The following is a 16688-nucleotide window of genomic DNA, read 5'->3' as shown; positions in this document are numbered from 1 at the left end:
TGTTGCACATATTGCATGTTTTCAAATAATGTAGCTGGTCATGAAAGAGAGAAAAGTTTTTATGATATTGCTCTGATGACTAATTAGTTGTGATTAGTCCACCCATGCATGGGCATTAAATTAGTAGGCTTTAGCTTTGCCAACCATTGCCTATTATTTTGTCTTCAGCCCGAAAGGGGGCAGTAATATCTCTCCATTGCTTCAGCTGATAGCAACTTGTAGACAGAGGAAATAACAAAAACAATTAACATGGCGACGTTCAGGAAGCTTCTGTTCGCTAGTTTGAGGTAAGGTTGTACAAAATGTCTGTCATTGAAAAAGACGGGGGAAAAACTATCTGTTTAAGTGTTTGCCCATCTTACAATAGATGTTATGTTGATCGGCATCATATGTTTTTTGTTAATCAAGGCTACAGTTTGCTTTCTGAATGACAGTTGTCATGATGCGAATGTCACCCGGAACTAAAGCGTTTATTGTGCAATTATTAATTTTTGTATTCATGGTGCTTCATGTTATAGATGTGCTTCCACCTGGTGTTCCTATGGTCGTGGTCTGGCTAGTGTTTCACTGGCCCGACGAATAAAACTCGCTCCTATCCATAAAAGAAACTGGATTTCGTTTGGTGTGGCAGGTGCCCTTTGTGCTGTCCCCGTTGCGCAGGTAGATTGTGCTGAAGTTTATGACCTTTGTTGATAGCCTACGCTAAATAAAAGCAACTATGCCTAACTTTTGGATGTGTCTGTTTGTATACTTGTATTTATTTGCAGGCTGACTTTTCGCATGAAGCCCTAATCAAGAGAGCATCGTCTCTGGTTACAGACAGTGCCAACACTTACCTTTCCCAAACCACACTAGCGCTCCTAGATTCTCTCACACTTTACGCGAAGGTACGGAGCCCATTTGGTTTCACCAGATAATTACATGTCGTTCTAACTTCTATGTAGACAACCAGTGTTGAAGAGTAGTGAAACAGTCTACCTGTTTTCACAATGTTAAAAATGCCCTACCAAATATCACTATGAAATCTTGTAAGAAGTGTTTTGGTCTCTAAAGTATGGTGTCTATTAGGCTTCTCTAAGGTGCTGTTTCCACGTAGCTGGATATTTTTATATGTGGATATTTTTTTCTCCTGGTTGCATTGGTTTTGCATTGGTTTTGACCTTCCGTTTCCACGTAGCAGATATTTAAAATCCAGGTATAAAAAGCAGGAGAAAAAAATATCCTGTTTAGGGGGCTGAAACGCATTTGTTACAATGGAGGATTTATTTTTATCCACATGTTGCGTTTACACCTCAACAGGAGAAAAAAAAATACCCTGCTAAAAAAATATCCTGCTACGTGGAAACAGCACCTTAGAAGGCGTGCTCACTCACTCACTTGTGTTGCCCTCCAGGCCATTCGAATTCTAGTGTCGCTCCACACACGCTACGAAGCCTCAGCCAGTAGACTCAGCACTGCAGACGAGGATGCTGTGTGGCAAGTTATGATTCAACAGCGAGAGGAGGTAGGCCACCCCTTCCGCTTAAAACAGTGTAGCACACAATTGCATTACATAGCAGACATATTAAGTGTTCTTATTAAGTTATTTAGGTCGTGGGGGTTGTTTACAGTCCCAAGAGCAGTGTGGGGTTAGGTGCCTTGTTCAGGGCCACTTCAGTCATGCATGAGGAGGACCTCTGTACGGACATCTGAGATTGCCAGGATGAGAAGCCGTTGCGATCTAAAATCTATCTTGTCTGTAATAAGGTGGTAACCCGCAGAGAGCAGTGCAAGCGGTTCGAGTCCAATTGGATGACGGCCATCAACCTGTCAGAGCTGGCAGCTGAAGCTGCATACAACGCAGGTGGGTAATGATGCAGGCTCTTTTTATGTCCATGTTGTTTATCTTGTGACATTTCTGCAAACCCTCCAGCTATGTTAAAATCCCCAAAATAACATATGAATTTACGTAATATATAATAGTAAAAGTCCATACAGTCATTGCATTTGTCTTGTTCTTTTGGAGGAACACATTACAGTACATTGAATGTATATGATATACAACAACATATTTTAATGAATTTATTTTTTACAATATTACTAACTTAATATAAACTATGAATGCCATCATATTCCACTCTATTGGGAGCTGACCAGGTCTCTGTGACTACATATTTATGGATATTAACATTCGTAAAAAAAAAATACACAGAAAGACGTTTTTTGTAGGGATTCAGACCGCCAGCAATCCCATCTGCATCAAAAGGTGGGTGAAATGGAAAAAAAGAAATGTCAGCCTAAAAAAAGGTCATCACGGTCATCTACTCCCTCAGGAGCAGACCAGGCCTCGGTGACGGCCCGCAGTAACCTGGACCTGGCCCAGTCGCAGGTGGAGCGCATGAGGCAGGTGGCTCTGGAGGCCGAGGAGGGCCTGAGGGAGTCCAGGGCAGAGGACAGCCCCAGGATGGAGCCTGCAGCCCAGCCTCTGGCAGCCCAGGAGGGGGAGGAGGAGGAGGAGATCCCGGAGGCCTACCTCCGAGAGGACTGACAGCTTTCAGATAACCGTAACATGGACATGGTGTAGAGATTAGCCCTTCAAGGGTGGATAGGTGGAGGACAATGGGTGAGGATTCTGGGTGCAGAGAAGACGGAGCCTAAGTTAAGTCCCTTTCGGTTGCGTTCATGGGACATAAGCACTGAAGAAAACAAAAGAAAATGTCTCTAAAAAATGTATCTAAATAAAACAGATGAAATATGCCAGAGCTTTTCTCTGTAGATGCTCAATCCAGTATTACTAGCTTGTTCAGGCCAACAAAGAACTGTGCCAGTGCTTGTTCCTGCACCTAATCTCAAACCAACTGATGTGTTTACGCCAAAACTATATTCTTTCGGAAACTAGAAAGTTAGTTTATGGTGCTTGTTTTTTGAATATTTTTTTTTCCTCTTCGAACTGTGACGGCAACATAGACAGCGGCAGGTTCATCCTGGTAACACGCGGTCATATGCGGTAAAGCACACAACCTGGTATGAGCATGAGCCGTTTATTGTTAAGCACTTTGGTTACGAATGTATCTGGTGTAAGAACGGGCAGCGGCACTATTCTGGCTGGCATTAGCAGCATTAGAGATCAGTGCTTAGATCCCATCTACCTGACCAGGAGGGGCATGACTGTGGCTCTGTATTTGGAAACCAGGGCCCTTCATGAAGACTCCGATGGTGAAAAAGGGTTGTCAGTCACATGGTGACAGATGGGTAGTGATGGGACTCCAAAAGGACGCACTTACTTCTGAAACCACAATCATGCGAAAAAGCAAAGCAAACTGGCCTTTTATGCAGTTTCAAAGAAATCAGCGACCAACATTTATTTGTATAGCACATATTCCCAAATACAGAGTTGACTCTCAGTGCTTTGCATAAACACACACACACACACACACACACACACACACACACACACACACACACACACACACACACACACACACACACACACACACACACACACACACACACACACACCATAAATAAATAAAGACCATGAAGGGATATAGAGGTGTTTTGGGTCAGGGGCTATGCACTGAAATTATTCAAACCTTTTTTATTCAAAAAGGGCCTTGCCATAGTTAATCATGTGTTTTGTCTTTGTAAAGTTTATAAGTCTGTACTTTGAATTTGTCAATAAAAAGCAAAGGATTGGAAGTGACCAGCGTGTGTCAAAGCACCTCACTGATCTGGCAGGTCATACGCCATCAGCAAGTTGTATTGTGTCTTTAAATAAAGCTAAATGCATTGTCCCTTTGAGCTAAAGCACAATAGCCAAATGCATAATCCCTTTGAGCTAAAGAACAACATGACATCTTTTTGACCTGAAATCCTGTGAGCTGTTACTGCTGGAGAAATGTATAGATTTCTGGGCTGTACAACTTCTATTAGTGTCTTAATGATGATGTTAAGGAGAAAACACTTTCTGTAGGAGGAATTTTAATGTTGACTGCAGGGAGATGCGAAGTAAATATTGTTTACACTTTTCAGATTCCATAGCTGTAGTAGTTGTACTACGTGTGACTTTTCCTGATCTTCATACCTAAAAAATGCATGCACGAAACCAATGCCACCATCAAACCTGTGTGATGCATGATGTGGTATCCACAGAATTATTTCCCTCGGAAATTGCATACCATAAAAACTCACGCTCACACCTGATGTGTCAATAATATATGACACAAAAGGCAGAGAGACCTAGGCCTACGACATGAGCTAAACCTCACCATCACTGAAATATGCTTGTTGCAGTGGGAGCATTTTGCTTCACAAGGCGGGCTGGGCAAACTTTTTTTTTTTTTTTTTAAGTATTTTTTTGGGGCTTTTCAGCCTTTATTGTTTTTTGTGAGACAGGATAGTGGAGGAGAGACAGGAAGCGAGCTGGGAGAGAGAGACGGGGAAGGACCGGCAAAGGACCCGGACCGGGAATCGAACCCGGGTCGACCGAGTGGTAAACATGTGCCCTACCATATCAGCCATGGTAGGGCCGCAAACTTTTCTAAGCTTCCAAGAAGCCAATGTAAAATGAAGACCATCAGTTTCTAAACAATTTCTAGTGAACAAGCAACTGTGTTTTAGATCTGAAAACCTACAGGCAGTGTTATTCATATGGTACAGTATTTGATGAAGTTATACACAAGCATGACGCAAGACTTCTGAAACCTGATGTGTGGTGGATTACATGTGTCATGTTAGGCTAATGAAACAACAGGCCACTAATTATTTACTTATTTCATGGTGGCCTGGTTCGAGCAGAGCATGAGCACAGTTGGCACCCAGGCCTAGTTTGCCCACCCCTGGTGTAGACTATAGCCCTGAGCCTAGAGTACATACACATTACGAACAGCAGATGGAGCCAGAGGTCAGTTTAAACAATCAGGTTTGTAAACGGATATTTCATATTGCAGATAGGGCACTTTTTTTAAACAAAAAAAGTATTTTGTAAAGACCAGCAATTCCATAACGCCGATGTAGTGAGTTACCGTAGTACATGAGTTTTCACTTAGAATGTGGCGTACTGTAACTAATCACTGTATGCTGTGGTAAATTCAGACTCATGTAGAGCAACAATGGATCTTCTGTTGTACTTATTTTTGCTGAACACTGGACCTGTTCATTCATCCACATTTATTGTGTCAGGAGAAAACAAAACCAGGACATTGACATACATTTTATTGACATTCATTGATGTGATGTGTTATTGACATTCATTGATGTGATACAGATGTGTCATAAACTGATCCTGGGTGCCTAAATATTCTTCACGTATCACTTGGAAATACCAGTTTGAGCATCACATTGCTGTATTGGTTCACACGAAAGAGCACAATGCTTTTGAAACATTTTTTTTTTAAAGTTCTCTAACTCTCTTGGAGAACTTTTGCAAAAAACACATACAAGTCTGTTAAGGCACAAACGTGGTATACTACAGAACAAGCAGATGTGCATATTGATATTTGCACAGTTTATTGTGAGCTGAGTAGTCCAATGGCAGTTTGACTGGTTAGACGAGAGTGCATAAAATGGCTTTGTATTCACGACCATGAGTGTTTTCAGAATTTAAATCCATGACGTTGATGTCACACCTCACCTATTCAGCTTGTGTACAAGTGCAGCCAGCTACACTGAAATTAAGGTGGATTGTCAATAACCCGATGGAAGTTTTTGATTAATTTAGTTTACTTACAAAAGGTGTTAAACACAAGAGACAACAGATGCTTTGTTCCAGGTACAGTTACAGGAACATGAGTATGTCAACTAATCTAAGATTGCCAGAGCCCAAAAATGTAGCTGTATTTATTGGTGAAGTACACTTCTGTTTTTCTCCTGGATTGTTTTGTATGCATGATGCACCATATGGATATAACTATGTACAGATTGTCTTTTTCTGCTGTTTTCTCAGACATAAACATCACACACAACCCAGAGCAAGACCACAGACCAAAATAAATTACCAACAACTGTCAACAGAAGTAGCATCCAGTACTCTATATTTCGAATAGGGAAAGGGCACATTATAAATCACATGTTGTACCCATAGCAGTACCATTATTCAGTAGTTACACATTCACCAGGACTGAAAACACTTCTAAGCACTATAATTAACACGTAAACACTGTATATACAGTAATTATACAGTAGGCCTATATTGTTATAAACACTATTGTCTATAGACAGTAACATGTAAACACTATATTTTAAAGTACCACATAAGATTTCTCTGAGGCATAGTGTAGATATGCGGTACTGTAGTCTATAAGTAATGCAGAGGGTTATCAAAACATTGAATGTTTCAGCCTTGTGCCCTTGATGAACTGCACAAACATTTTCCAGCACACAATGTCATAGGCCTACCATACCATATTACCGACTGTCACCAACATGCAGGTATACCAGGAGCTCAAAAACACTTTGTCGGTTTCTTTTCAATCATCATTCATTTTTAAAGCAGTAATGATTAGTGTAATGTAGGATTGTGCTGGTCCTACTGCTTGCCCATCACCAGCATTAGAGAGTGTGATCACTTGTACTCGTCCAATTAGAATGGGAGTACGGAGGAGTCGTGGGGCTCCCGTAGTGGGGGAGGGGCACTTGTTCTGTTGTAGGCTCCACGTTTGTTTTGTGCGGATGGGCCGCGTGCGTGTCAGTGGGGTGTTGAAGGGGGTACTCTTGGGCCAGGTTTCTTCAAAGAGGGGTTGTTGGCGGGCAGGATTAGCAAGGGGGTGTCTACAAGGGATTAAAGTCTGATGCTGCTGCTGGCCAAATTAGCCCCAGCTCCACAGACGTGCGTAATGTCGCTGGGATGACCAAGGTCTCCAAACGACAGAGGAGAACAATGCAGCCCACTCACTCTGTAGAATAACTGATGATTGGTAGTGAATCCTCCTCCCACATCACTGTGCCTCGCGCTCATCACAGAACATGATTTGTTGCTGGGGAAAATGCTCTCCAAACAGGAGCTTACCGAGGCTTTCAGCTTGCAACTAATTTATTTCTCTTTTGGTTATTGTCAGTGAACCACAAAAGATGAGATGGGGGAGGGGCTATCTGGGTTAATTGAAAAGTGCTACTCAGAGCCATACAGAGGGTAGAGTTACGCAATTGGAGGACCAGGAATTAAGTGGCAGCTCCGCCTTTCAGCGAGATAAGGGTGTTCCTAAAGCGGCTGTCTTTCCATAGACTCAACATAGAACCACCACATTAACAGCCAAAAATAAGGACTAACGAACTATACTGCGGGGTAATCACCACAAATATGTAAACCAACAACTGTCTCGGTGGTGATAATCACAAAAGTTTACCATCTGTGATGTTTATCTGAAGTTATTACTATGAACAGCAAGTCTTGTCATATTCCCTGCATTGCATTTGCTATGTGCTACGCCCACTGCTAGGAACTAACATTCGCAACGCTGAGCAGTACTGAGAAGCTAAAACAGCTAATTTTGCTAAAGAGGAAGTCGGCCTAAGCACACGGCGGAGATTGCCCGACTCTACCCTCTGTATGGCTCTGGTGCTACTTATAAAAATGACGTAATGGTAGTAGCTCGCGACAATGTACAGGCTACTTTTATGGCTTATGATAATTTTGTACATAGCCTTGACGGTGGGTCTCTCCTTACAGTAGTCCTACCCAGACCATGTTTTGCATTTAGAATTATAAAATGTTTAACCCAACAATTGTGCCTGGAGTGGACACAAATAAGCCCAGTGCGTTGTTATCCTTGACATCACATCGTTCAGCACATAATGCGTATTTAAGGCTAGAACACTCCCTCAAAGCTACTCATCAAACTGTTCTGGGCAGTTTTATGGGTCAACGCTCAAACAAAATTGATAAGGCGCTTGCTCTCAACAGTGTACAAAAGAAAACAAATGTCTGGCCAGTAGTCGGTCCGTTGTCAGGTGTGCTTGCTCGTGCGCCCCCGTGAAAGGGGTTGCAGTGGTACATTCCGAAAGCGGTCTGGTCTCTATGGAGTTGTTGCTGAGGAGGATTTTTGAGTTACAGGAGCGAACTAAACAGCTCGCTGGGCGACATGGAGAGAAGAATGCCTGTACGGTACTTTAGGAATATCACTTCCTCGGGCGGGAATACAACAGTTGTCCTTTTGCTTCTTGTCACATCAGGTAAGCGAAGAGGACACGGGCATGTTACACTATTGTGTGCTACCGTTTGCAAGATAAGTTTTAGGGAAAACACGAGTTAATCACAACAATAGCCTACCACGCGAAAGAATGTTTCAGCAGTTGCTTGCGCGAGCACATTAGTTTTGTCTTAATGCAAAAAGTACAAATGAAGAAAAATGCATGCCCATGCTTTATCTTGTATTCTTGTAGGCTATTCATTAGTGTTTTCCCTTGTCTGAGTGTTGATTTTTCAACTTCATGCTGTGTGATGTGTGGCATTAACCGGTTTAGAATCCATAAAGGAATCGCATGAAATGTTTCGATGTTGTAGTTGTAAAACTACTCTTAATACCAACGTCATGCAACATGCTCTGTTGTCAGTATCAACCATCTTGTTGCAAAATGTGTGGCTGAGTTCAATTCAAGACAGTGTGGGTTCCCTGAACTTTTGCAATTCAATTAGTCTATCTGATTAGCCAATTCATTCATTAGGACCAAGGTCACCAAGCGGTATCGCGCCCCGCGTAACGTGCAATTGTTCGGTTGATTACGCACTGATTGAGCAGGGTAGAGAGGGGTCCATGAAAACTTATCGACACGTGACCCTTAGTTATTCAGTGCCACCTGTTATGATTAGGGTGACGTCATGCGTTTGTTTAAATTGCTAAGGGAACAAAAGGTGGGGTGACGTAATGGCGGTGAGATGGCTGATTCAGAAAAATAAACAGAAAGCGCATATATGTTTATATTGTTATTTACATACCGTATGTTTGGCAGCCTCTAACCATGCCCGTTATCCGCTTACCACGTGAAAAAAGCGGTCTTTCCCAATCTTGTGTGCTGTGTGGTTAATTGGTCGCGCGGTTGCTGATGTTGCGCACGTTTTTGAGTGGCAGTCAAGGGAGCATTTCTTGTCTGTTTCAAGCGCATGCATTAGCGCATGTCACGTAAGACCGCTTGGGGAGTTTATTTACCAGTTAGTTAAACAATAAAATATCTTTGTTAAAGGTGTATTTACCAAGAACCATATATCACCCGTTTCTGTGAAGGGGATGCCTCAGTCAGCCGACGACTCCATAGACTTTGGATGCTGAGCTAGTCTTTTGTTTTGGTGACCACATGTTTGGCATGATGTCATTTAAAGTGATGTGTCTGTGGCCAAACAAGCTGCTTCAGTTGTGCAGAAGTGCCTCGGACCAGCAGCCGTTCAGCTTTGTTCTCATTTTGGATCTCAGACTTGTGCTGTTATTTTCTTCCAATATGACGTTTTCTGCCACTCAATCTTAGTCTGTATATAAAATTCACTTCTGTTCTTATTAAGTGTTTTTTTAACTTTCTTTTCCTGATATACTAGTCCGAAGCATTCTCACTCACTGGAATAAATAAGTTAAGCAATGGCCTGCCATTATCATAATGATGTCAATACAGATGTCATAAATAGTCTTGGATCTAAATTATCAGTAAAACCAAAATGCCTATAGATAGATTACATTTCAGGAGATGGGGCAAGAAAAGAACATAACATCTCATTGTGTCTGGGTTTTGGTGACGTCACCGTCCCTGATGTGTGTGTGTGTTCGTGTGTGTGTGTGTGTGTGTGTGTGTGTGTGTGTGTGTGTGTGTGTGTGTGTGTGTGTGTGTGTGTGTGTGCGTGCGCGAGAAGTCATTTAGTGAAATGATTGTCTATGTTGCAGCATCACTTCTTTGACTGGTTGTGTTGTCTGGTGTTTAGTTCACATCTTTCGTCTCTCTTCCTTTTCCTCTGGATCAATAAAATGCTAAGAGGTAAATGGGAGTTGAACCATTTCGATTGCTAACTCAATCCTCTACCAGCCAAATGGCAAGCACTCTTTCTCTGTCTCTCTCTCTCTCTCTCTCTCTCTCTCTCTCTCTCTCTCTCTCTCTCTCTCTCTCTCTCTCTCTCTCTCTCTCTCTATCTATCTATCTATCTATCTATCTATCTATCTATCTATCTACTTCTCTATCTCTTTCTCTCTCTCTATCTAGCTCTCTCTCTCTCTCTCTCTCTCTCTCTCTCTCTCTCTCTCGCTCTCGCTCCCTCCATCTTTATATCTGCCCACATATCTCCATCTCTTCTTTTCCACTGATTCAGGCCCCCCTCCTCTGTTATTAAGCTTGAGTAGTCAATGTCACGATACGGGTAGTACTCCTATGTGTGGCTTTGCATCACTGACGGAGAAGGAGAAGAAAGTGGTAAAAGACCCCTAAATTGTCATGTTGTAGTCGTGGGATGTTTTGATGCGTTTGTGCAGGTCCGCTGACTGCTTTGAATAGGCCCAGGACAAACATCATTTAAAATGGACCCCCACCCAATACAATGTCATGAGGACCCAATTCTGGGCCCCGTGTCTCCTTGGGTCTGGGACAAACGACCCATTTGTCCACCCCCCGTCAGCTTCCCTGAGCGTGCATGTGTGCTTTTTGATGAGCAAGATATAATTTGCCAAAACACCCTGCATCATCTTGACAAATATACAGTGTGACAGTAGTTGTGTTACCTGTAAGCAAATAAACAAGTTTAGGCTGTCACTTTATGAAGGGCTTAAGTGATGACGACACCACCCCATGGTTTGGTACAGTGTGTGTGTGTGTCATTTCCTTCCGTCTCATTAGATGGTGTTGTGCAACTTGTAAGCGAATAAACAGGCAACCAAAGGTGTGTCTTCGTTACTTAAATACTTAAATGATGATGTTGCCCCAAGGTTCGCTCCTTCGGTATGAACTTTTTGCCGTCAGTGGAGGGGAGTGTGTTTTGTTTTTTTTTCTTCCCCCAGCCCTGTCTCCGTGCAGCGCTGGTGGGGCATGCCACAAGGAAGAGAGAAGTTGAATAATGGATGAAACCTTTATATAGAGTCCTTTCATCTGCGTTCATGTCTGCTCAGTGAAGGGAGGGACTCAGAAGAGAGAGCAGAGCAGTGCACTGCACGGCACACCTCATTTGCTGCCACCCCCAGCCTTGATGCATTATTGCACAGTCGTTACCCTGTGTGTGTGTGTGTGTGTGTGTGTGTGTGTGTGTGTTCGCCACCACCAAGGACCTCACCAGGCAATTTTGCCACGGCTTCAGCCTACGCTGGGATGCACTAGCCAATATACTTGCTATATACTTACTTATTATTGCGCTTGTTTCGTTGTGTCTCATCACAGAATTGCCAATTGGAGACAGTCTGCCAGAGCGTAGTATGTTAGAGTAATAAACTTTAAAAAAAGCGTGTGTGTGTACTCTTTCTTCCTAGCTTTCTATCTCTCGCTCTTGCTCTCATTTATATATGATTCTTTTTAAAGATACTTTTCCAGCTTTTTTGCCAGTGCGGGAGAGAGATGGGGCAGAGCTGAGGCATGAGCCAGCCCGGATTCGAACCCGAGTCCGCATGGCAAATGCATATGTAGCCCGTATGTTGTCAGGTGCACTAGTGCGCTGTGCCACAGCACCAACTTCTTTAATGACGGACTATACTGTATGCCCCCCCCTTGTGCGCCCTGAACACAAAGCATGATGCTCAAAATTGGCTACCACTGTTCTGTATAATCTCCACATTCAGTCACATTCCTCTTCTCCACATGCACTCCGTTCTACAGTGTTGTTGGCCTTGATAACGGCAGCTATGTAAGCCCTGTTTGTTATCCGTGTTACAGATACCCTTTGGCCCTATTCCAAATACCAAAGTGGATTAAAAGCACCAGCACTTACAAACAAAACAGGAAAAACAACATTAGGAGCACCATTAACTATTCAATGAACTGGATAAAACCGTGTGGATTTAGTATTGCAAAGAGCACATTAAACCAAGCATTTGTGCTGTGCTTAAAAATGATGTGGCTTTTTGAAGGGGCTGTAGCTTCACTTACTCATCCGTGCTCGTGACTAAGGCTTGCGTAGCTGGAGTGATGATTCATATCGTGAAGATACACATTCAGATCTGTAGTCGTGGGTGTGTCAGAACTCACAACACGATAAAGGTGAAGAGAAAATGTCACCCGCCTTAGTGTGCCACCTCCATTACAGATCAGTGTCTCCTGGCTCTCCAGAGGGTGACGTGGGGACCTCACTTCACACTGCCACCAATGCTGGTGGAAAGATGCCTAATGGCATGTGATGATGTGGGTTTCTACGTGGTGTGCCCCTTAGTTTTGACCTGTGTGGGATGGCTCTGAGATGCTGCAGTGAAGCGACTGAAATGCCAAATGTTCAAGGCTCTCCAAGGCCGTTAACAAGTTATCAGTGTCCAACTCATTTTTATATTTAGTTTTTTTATCAACAGTTCGGGCTGTATTCACATATAACTAGTTAGCTTTTTAATAGTCTTCTAGGCCAGATGTAAAAAAAACGAGTTTGTGATGTGTTGGTGCTGCAATTGACTGCTTGTATGTCAGGCGCCCAGTAGTTTATTCCAACACCTGAGCAGAACTTGCACACAGAAGTGATTTTGTTTTGGAGCATGGGATAGCGACGTTATACCTCAAAACACCATCTTTGCACACATGCACAATGACCGAAAGAAATGCAGAGCATTATAGATTATTATCAACATTTCCAAGTGTTTATCGCATCTTACACATACATAAATCATTAAAATGCAAGTTGTTGTTACACTGCCCTAATAATATTAAGATAATATCTGGTGCACAGGGAGCGGCTCTTGGTGGTGGGGATATTTGTCTGTGACGGCATGGTACTTTGACCTTGTTCTTGTTTGTTTATTTGCCCGTTTGACTCCAAGTGTCTGAGAGAAAGAGGACTAGGCCCTTGGGCAGTTTAATAGGAGCAAGGACTCTTGGGGTGTGTTTTGGGGATGTGAGATGTCACATAGTAGTAGACAGACTTTGTTTGGATGGGGAATGAAGGTGTCTAGCAGTATACACATAGAGAAATTACACACAGCACAGATCCAACAACTATTACGTACGGGGTTGGTATTAAAATATGGAGATGAAATAAGCGCTTCGTCTGATCTCAGTGTGAGCCCAAAGTTCTTACACTTTTATCTCCCTGGAGGTAGCCTCCCACCCGGCCTGCATGAGAGAGAGCCTGGGGCCAGCATGCCAGGCTACCGCAACCCCAACCATTGACTAATTGCAGTAAGGCAGGGCAAGTTTTTAATCAATATTTTTTAAGATTTCATTTCATACAGCGCAATAGCTGTATGTGCTTCGTGTTAAACAATATCAACCCTTTTGGATCAAACAAATGAATTCAAATTTGCAAAAGGTCAAACCAGGCTCCCTCTGGCATGTCTGTTTTCCAATGAGGTAGCATTCTTGCCTCATTCAGAAAGTCATAGTGTTTGTTATTAGTATAGAATAGTAAAGAAAGTATAAAATGTCATGCTAGTTTAATGACTGCCTTTGTGTGCTTGCCATTTACAGTGACCTGATGCATTTCACCTGATTTGACCATTCTAAGATGTGATCACGATTAACTACAAAGCTACTGGTTGTGAAAAGACTGACTGCCACCAAGGATTCCTGATGTGGTGTGAATCAATGTTGAGCATTTGCCTCCCCCCGGGAATGACCCAGTAGTTCAAGGTCACAGTGCCGCGCTCATAATATTCACAGTGACCTTTGGTGTTAGACAGCATGGTGACTGGGATATCAGCATGGTGACTGCTTTGTGAAGTTTCAGCTTAGCCAAACACAATTTGCTTCCTCCTTCCCCTAGTCTCACTGGAGCATGCAATTAAGTAACCACCAAATTATGTTTCCACCCCCCATATCCTGCCTGAAATAAAAACTCAACTCCATTAAACAGAATCCCGCCCTTTATTGGCCACCAGTGAATTATTAATGTTCATTCAAGAGCTTAAATGCCAAATGAAGTGCAGGGTTTCCGCCAGCACTTTATAGTTAAGGAGGGGCGCCTTGACAACAAGCATTTAAGTTACCACCTTGGCTAGTTGCTCTGAAAAGAACACTTTGTATTACAAATACTTTCTAAAGTTTCATTACAGAAAAAAAATGTATAAGCTATTTATTGCAGGGATTTTTTATATATAATGTCTTGTACGTAACTGGTTGGACCCCCTTGAAAATGAGATGATTCATCTCAAGGGGCTATCCTTAATAACATTGAAATTGAAATTGAACACAGCCTGCCAAATGATAATGGGTGTATCTGATACCAGTTAACCCCCCACTCACCTTGACTATCAAAAGGACACTGATGTCAGAGCGGATGCCCCTGCTCCACTTGCAAAGAGCACAGGAGTGCGAATCTCCTACTGCCCAATCCCCTCTACGGTCCAAATGAGTTCACAACTTGCCTCCTTCTCCCTGTGACCGGAGCTGCTGACTGTGAAGGCCAAAGTTCCCATTCACACCCTCTCTCATGTTGGGTATCCTGATTAGCGTGGGGTAATGTTTGCAAAGGCCAGGCCTGTGTGCAAAGAGTTCTGTTAGTGTAACGGAGGCCAACTAGCAGAGTGTGGTAAAACCTCCTTCCCAATGCCTCATACGTAGCGCTGAGCTAACGGGCTGGTCCTTTAGGTCAGCGGTATGGTGCTGTGCCTCCCATACCCGAATCAGTGTGTTTACTAGGAGGTGTCGAGTTCGAGACCCGGGGGGCGGACTGCGCGGGATTACCTCAGTTGCATACACAACAGGGTGATGGCTTCTTTCAGCTTGAATATGTTTCCCTCAGCTTTTACATACAAGAAGCTCCTTGAGGATTTAAACACCTTCAAGCTTAAAGAACAAGCCCAGTTCCCTACAGCTAAACTGTTTGGATAAAGTTACCTGGGTATAGTGAAAAATCTTCACAGCCAGACAGGTGTGGTTCAAGCAGCAAAACTCAGTTAGCCCCCAGTGGTAGGCTGCTTTAATTCCAGGTCATGCGACGGGAGTGTTTTGCCCTCACCTTCATCGACAGCTTGATGTATCCCTAATCATTGGGCATGAGTGCCTCCATCGCTCTTCAAACACCCTTAAGGCCACGTGTTGTACTTTCTCCAACGCACAGCAGCACTGGAGCTCTTCTAGCATTTAACACATTAATCTTGTCAATACAGGGTGTAAACAAGGCTATGTGCAGCGGGCTGGCCTTTTACCATCCACCATTTTTTTCCTGTGAGTGTCCTGTCCTGCCTTTTAAAGGGCAGTCGCCACCGACTGAAATCTCTTCATGAAGTTGCATGGATGGCACTTCCTAACCAACCACTAATTGATAGGGAATAGGTCTTTAGGATCAGAGGGTTGCCGGTTCAAATCCCACAGGTCCGAAACCTCTCCCTACACCTCCATCCATGGTTGAAATGCCCTTGCACCTAAGTAACTCCACATTGTCCCAGGGACCTAACCAGTATAAGTATGTACCAGTATGTAGATAACTAAGTTGCTTTGCATAAATGCTCCACCGTTAGGCCACGGTAGGGCCACACAGTGAAACATTTATAGCAATGTTTGTAGGCAACAACACTGCATGATGATGTTTGGTTGCTGATCATCATAACGCTTTAATCAAGAGTACTTGAATCAGTGGCAGACAACTTTTTTCAATCACTCAAAAATGTGATCCAGTCATGTTGTTGCCTGGCAAAATTACTCAAAAAGTTTCTCTATGTATTGTTACCTTGAGTCGCTCAGCTAAAAGTGTACTCAAATGTAATGATGAATAACGCATAGATGCCACCTGTACTACATCCACAGCTGTCCATATGGTAATTATACATAAGCATAAATCAATGCATCAGTAGTATAGCAGCTTGGTGTACATGCATAAATCAAAGCAAGTCACTGCCTGAGGTATTCTTATTCATCATCACTGCCTATTGATCTTTAATTCATTTCACTAGTGAGACATGGCAGAATACATTGTGGCATCTTTAGTGGAGCTGAGATGATCATCTATGTACTAAAACCCACTAAAAAAAGTAATTTTGTGCATCTCAGTGCTCAGTGCATCTCAGTTTCAACACAGAATGTGTCAAGTAATTTTGCCGAAAAATAAAACGACAGGAGTCTTTCAACAAAAAGGGTACTTCTACCCTTTGCCGTAGTATAACAGGAATATAAACTTCCACACTTTTTCACTCTTACTTTGACGCCCACCACCAACCCGCACCACCACCCCCATATTACCAGATTTAGCCAACTGTGTTTTTCATGGTCCTATGTGGTCGGCCAGTGTTGCATGCTGGGCCTGTGCATTCGCTCAGTCAGTGTTATGTGCTGACCCCATAGTTTACATAGCTTCCATACCAGTGCTACTAATGATCTGGTCTTTGTGTCTGTTCCCTGCGCTGGGCAGAACGATACAGTTTAACCAGGGAAGCCTCACAGCACAAAGCTCCGATTGTTTGTAGGGATGTCATCAATCCCCCCCCCCCCCTCCCCCTTTGTGCGTGTCTGTGGCCCTGGAAGATTTTAATGAGTGCGAGACCTGTCAGATATAGATTACAGTGTGCCAGTTTGAGCGGGGCATTGTTCGAGAAAAGGCCTTGACCTGTTCAGCTGTTGGTTTTGCTTCACAGCATCGGTAAGTCAGTTTTTTTCCATGGGAGGTTTTCTAAGGTACCTCTAAA

The 16688-nt window shown here is 43.1% G+C and overlaps 2 protein-coding genes across 2 annotated transcripts in view; both read left to right on the top strand.

Annotated features, from left to right (window-relative positions):
• The first annotated feature begins 210 nt into the window (after positions 1-210).
• diablob (diablo, IAP-binding mitochondrial protein b) lies at positions 211-3683 on the top strand. Its single transcript, XM_063204051.1, has 6 exons — positions 211-287; positions 519-660; positions 768-887; positions 1394-1504; positions 1747-1843; positions 2313-3683. The coding sequence occupies exons 1-6, from the start codon at positions 250-252 to the stop codon at positions 2525-2527; spliced, it is 723 nt and encodes a 240-aa protein (XP_063060121.1). The 5' UTR covers positions 211-249; the 3' UTR covers positions 2528-3683.
• A 4349-nt stretch (positions 3684-8032) lies between these two features.
• The window catches only part of nectin3b (nectin cell adhesion molecule 3b), a 53575-nt gene continuing 44919 nt past the window's right edge, over positions 8033-16688 (top strand). Inside the window, exon 1 of the mRNA XM_063204037.1 lies at positions 8033-8148. Within this exon, the coding sequence (XP_063060107.1) occupies positions 8058-8148 (91 nt within the window). The 5' untranslated portion in view covers positions 8033-8057. The remainder of the gene's footprint in view (positions 8149-16688) is intronic.

The sequence above is a fragment of the Engraulis encrasicolus genome, chromosome 7 (assembly GCF_034702125.1).
Source record: "Engraulis encrasicolus isolate BLACKSEA-1 chromosome 7, IST_EnEncr_1.0, whole genome shotgun sequence".
NCBI classification, from domain to species: Eukaryota; Metazoa; Chordata; class Actinopteri; order Clupeiformes; family Engraulidae; genus Engraulis; species Engraulis encrasicolus.
This window is presented reverse-complemented; position numbering and strand designations above follow the sequence as displayed.

Excerpts from the sequence above, each read along its gene's own strand:
- diablob (XM_063204051.1), top strand. The coding sequence starts at position 250 with ATGGCGACGTTCAGGAAGCTTCTGTTCGCTAGTTTGAG. Across the intron at positions 288-518 it reads CTTCTGTTCGCTAGTTTGAG|ATGTGCTTCCACCTGGTGTT; the intron begins GTAAGGTTGTAC and ends TTCATGTTATAG. Across the intron at positions 661-767 it reads GTGCTGTCCCCGTTGCGCAG|GCTGACTTTTCGCATGAAGC; the intron begins GTAGATTGTGCT and ends ATTTATTTGCAG.